Source organism: Limulus polyphemus, unplaced genomic scaffold, assembly GCF_000517525.1.
Source record: "Limulus polyphemus unplaced genomic scaffold, Limulus_polyphemus-2.1.2 Scaffold5894, whole genome shotgun sequence".
Taxonomy (NCBI): Eukaryota; Metazoa; Arthropoda; class Merostomata; order Xiphosura; family Limulidae; genus Limulus; species Limulus polyphemus.
The window spans coordinates 36,943-40,187 of NW_013671504.1; the positions used below are offsets into that span (position 1 = coordinate 36,943).

The window sequence follows — 3,245 nt, forward strand, 5'->3', positions numbered from 1 at the left end:
AATAAACATAATATAAAAAAATGTTCATTGTGGTAAAGGAAATAATAATTTGATCTATGTAAGAGTTTCTTTTTTCTTCCTGATATGTAAAAAGACCTTATGTGATAGGAAAAAATGAATATTATTTTCGAAATTTGCATAGTTGAATTATAAAAAACCTGTTTTTAAAACCAAAACAACTTTTATTAAGTTTAAATTTGCAGGCCTGTGTAATTTGATAACAGTGAAACTTTGCAAGATAACATTTGAGTGAACTCTGACTGAACATATAGCTTGTTTTGTCTTTGTAAGAAATTTCTGAATATTATTTTGCAATTTCATATTTTATTGTAAGAAATGATGCATTATAAGCATAGATTAAATGGCCGGGAAAAATTGGGGAATTTAAGTCTGCCCACAATGTGAAAACCATCATAACCAAAATTAACAAGTGTTTCCTTCCCACATACAAACTCACTTAACATCACTTTCATTTTTCATACACTTTAGTGATCACAGTAGTGATTGTGTTTAGTTTTACTTTGAGTCAAATTCTAAATACAACCATAAAAAAATTAGGCACTGACTTATATTTAAGGAGTAATTTATTATTTCTTTTATAGTTCAACAATTTTGTGCATACAAAACTTCCCCCAGTAAAAGCAGAATAAAGTGATGTTTGAACCTAACTCGGAATGAATCATTTACAGGGTATTGCAGGAACTGATGTTGCTAAGGAAGCCTCTGATATCATTCTCACTGACGACAACTTCACTAGTATTGTAAAAGCTGTGATGTGGGGGCGTAACGTTTACGACAGCATTGCCAAGTTCTTGCAGTTTCAATTGACAGTAAATGTTGTGGCTGTTATTGTTGCCTTTATTGGAGCTTGTGCCATAGAGGTTTGTGGTTTGTTTATCTTTTTAAAAAATCTCGCTGTGTATAATTATTCTAACTTACATTTTTATGAATTTTTTTTGTAAGTAAAACTTGTACTTATCATCTCTTTTGGGGCTCGGATCCCCATCCCACCAAACATGCTCGCCCTTTCAGCCGTGGGGGCGTTATAATGTGATGGATAATCCCACTATTCGATGGTAACATAGTAGCCCAAAAGTTGGTGGTGGGTGGTGATGACTAACTGCCTTCCCTCTAGTCTTACGCTGCTAAATTAGGGACGGCTAGTGCAGATAACCCTCGTGTAGCTTTGTGCAAAACTAAAAAAACAAACAAACAAACATCATCTCTTTTGTTTAAATATTTTTGTTATGCAAAAAATGAGATTTTTCAAGGGATACATTAAAAATTAATGTTAAATTAATTAATACATTGCTTTTTTTCTAAATGTTTAACCCTTTCACTGTGGCTAGATTGTATATCTCCCAGTGTGCACTGGGAAATATATGTTCCAGCCTCAGTTAATTGGTTAAAACTTACAGATAGATAATATGCAGTATATTAGTCAAATAAATTATCTTAATGGTAGTATTTTGATAAATATAAATTGATACAGACTGATAAAGTGTATACAACTTATTGTATTACTTATAGCAGGTAACGCTTATTATCAAGAAGGTTAGCTTTTTGTTCTTGTGGATGATAGTAAAGTTAATTCAAATATAATAATAATAATAAATGAATAACCACTGTTAAAAAATAATAATGTTGTGTTATTAATTCCTACCCAAAAAATCTAACTTGTAAATTATTGAAGCTGACATCGTTTATTTTTTATTTCCATACAGGACAGTCCTCTGAAAGCAGTGCAGATGTTGTGGGTCAACTTGATTATGGACACATTAGCCTCTTTAGCCTTGGCCACCGAACAACCTACGGCTAGTCTACTATTAAGAAAACCGTACGGTAGAACCAAACCCCTTATCTCCCGCACAATGATGAAGAATATCCTTGGACATGCTGTTTATCAATTAACTGTGATCTTTATTCTGCTCTTTGTTGGTTAGTTGTACTTTCTTCTGTTTATGATAATTGGATATCGTTCTTTGAAATACAGTGCTCTGATTGGATACAAATACTTTAATTTCACTGGCATTAGTTAATATAGAACTTTTTGTGTGAAACCCTGAAAAGTAACCCAGATATTACATTACTTCTTACATTTATTTCTGTTTAAGAATAATGTTATTCAACATTTTGTGTTGAAATGCAAGAAATAAGAATTTATAGGAAAGCTGTTTCCAAAAGCATAAGAATGGAATAAATATGGAGCTTGAAAAGCATTACAAACTGTGAAAGTAGTTCGTGTTGAAAATATAAGTAGTTTGTGTACTGTTGTTTGTAGTATGTAGCATTGTTTGTCCTTTTAAATTTACAACATAAGTTATTTATAAGAAATATTTCTTAAGTTTTGTGTTTTGTTTTAGCATAAACTGTTTACTAAACTCATCATAATTCATGTGAGCAAGAACAAAAATAGTCATAATATATTAACTGTGATCTTTAAAAATTAGTAGGCATACGTCACATAAATTTAAAAAAACATGGTAGAAAAGAAATAAAGTCATTTTACTAACTGCTAAGTATAGCAGTCAATAAGTATACATCACTTATAAAAAAAATAAAAAAAACATGGTAGAGAAAGACAGTTACTGTCTACCAACTGTTAATTGTGAGAGAGTCTCGGGAAGTAAAGCATATGTAATGAAGTCACTGTTGAGGAATATTCATTTGAAGCAAATATTTTTCAGTGGATTTTTTCCTTATTTTTTCAAATGTACTGTGAGAGAGATTAATCTAGCTGAGAAAAAAGTTACACCAGCTGGAGATCATTTAAGGTAAAAAACAATTAATTGTTACTAAAACTTATTAGTGGAGTAGTACATAATGCAGTTCAGCTAATGTTTAAAATAATTTAAAATAGAATTGTTTACTGATGTACGTGTTTTATCTCTCACTCAGGACATCATTATTTTGACATCGATTCTGGCATGTATGCACCTCTTCATTCCCCTCCTTCTCAGCACTTTACCATCATCTTCAATACCTTTGTCATGATGACACTTTTCAATGAAATAAATGCCAGAAAGATCCATGGTGAACGTAACATCTTTGAGGGACTTTTCACTAATCCTATATTTTATTCTATTTTGTTCATAACCTTTGGAGCACAGGTAGGTAGAAGATATAACCTAAAATTAAAGTACTACTGTTCATTAAACGTTAAAATTCTGCCATTTTTCTAAATTATTTCATACTTGCAAAGGTACCCAGCATTGCTATAAACATAGTGCTATAAAAGGAGACAT

At 31.2% G+C, this 3,245-nt stretch overlaps 1 protein-coding gene across 1 annotated transcript in view; it reads left to right on the forward strand.

The window, feature by feature from the left end:
* The window catches only part of LOC106473111 (plasma membrane calcium-transporting ATPase 1-like), a gene marked incomplete at its 5' end in the record, with an annotated part of 55,815 nt that overhangs the window by 36,644 nt on the left and 15,926 nt on the right, over nt 1-3,245 (forward strand). The window contains 3 exons of the mRNA XM_013933793.2: nt 690-881; nt 1,725-1,938; nt 2,899-3,110. Of these exons, the coding sequence (XP_013789247.1) occupies nt 690-881; nt 1,725-1,938; nt 2,899-3,110 (618 nt within the window). The remainder of the gene's footprint in view (nt 1-689; nt 882-1,724; nt 1,939-2,898; nt 3,111-3,245) is intronic.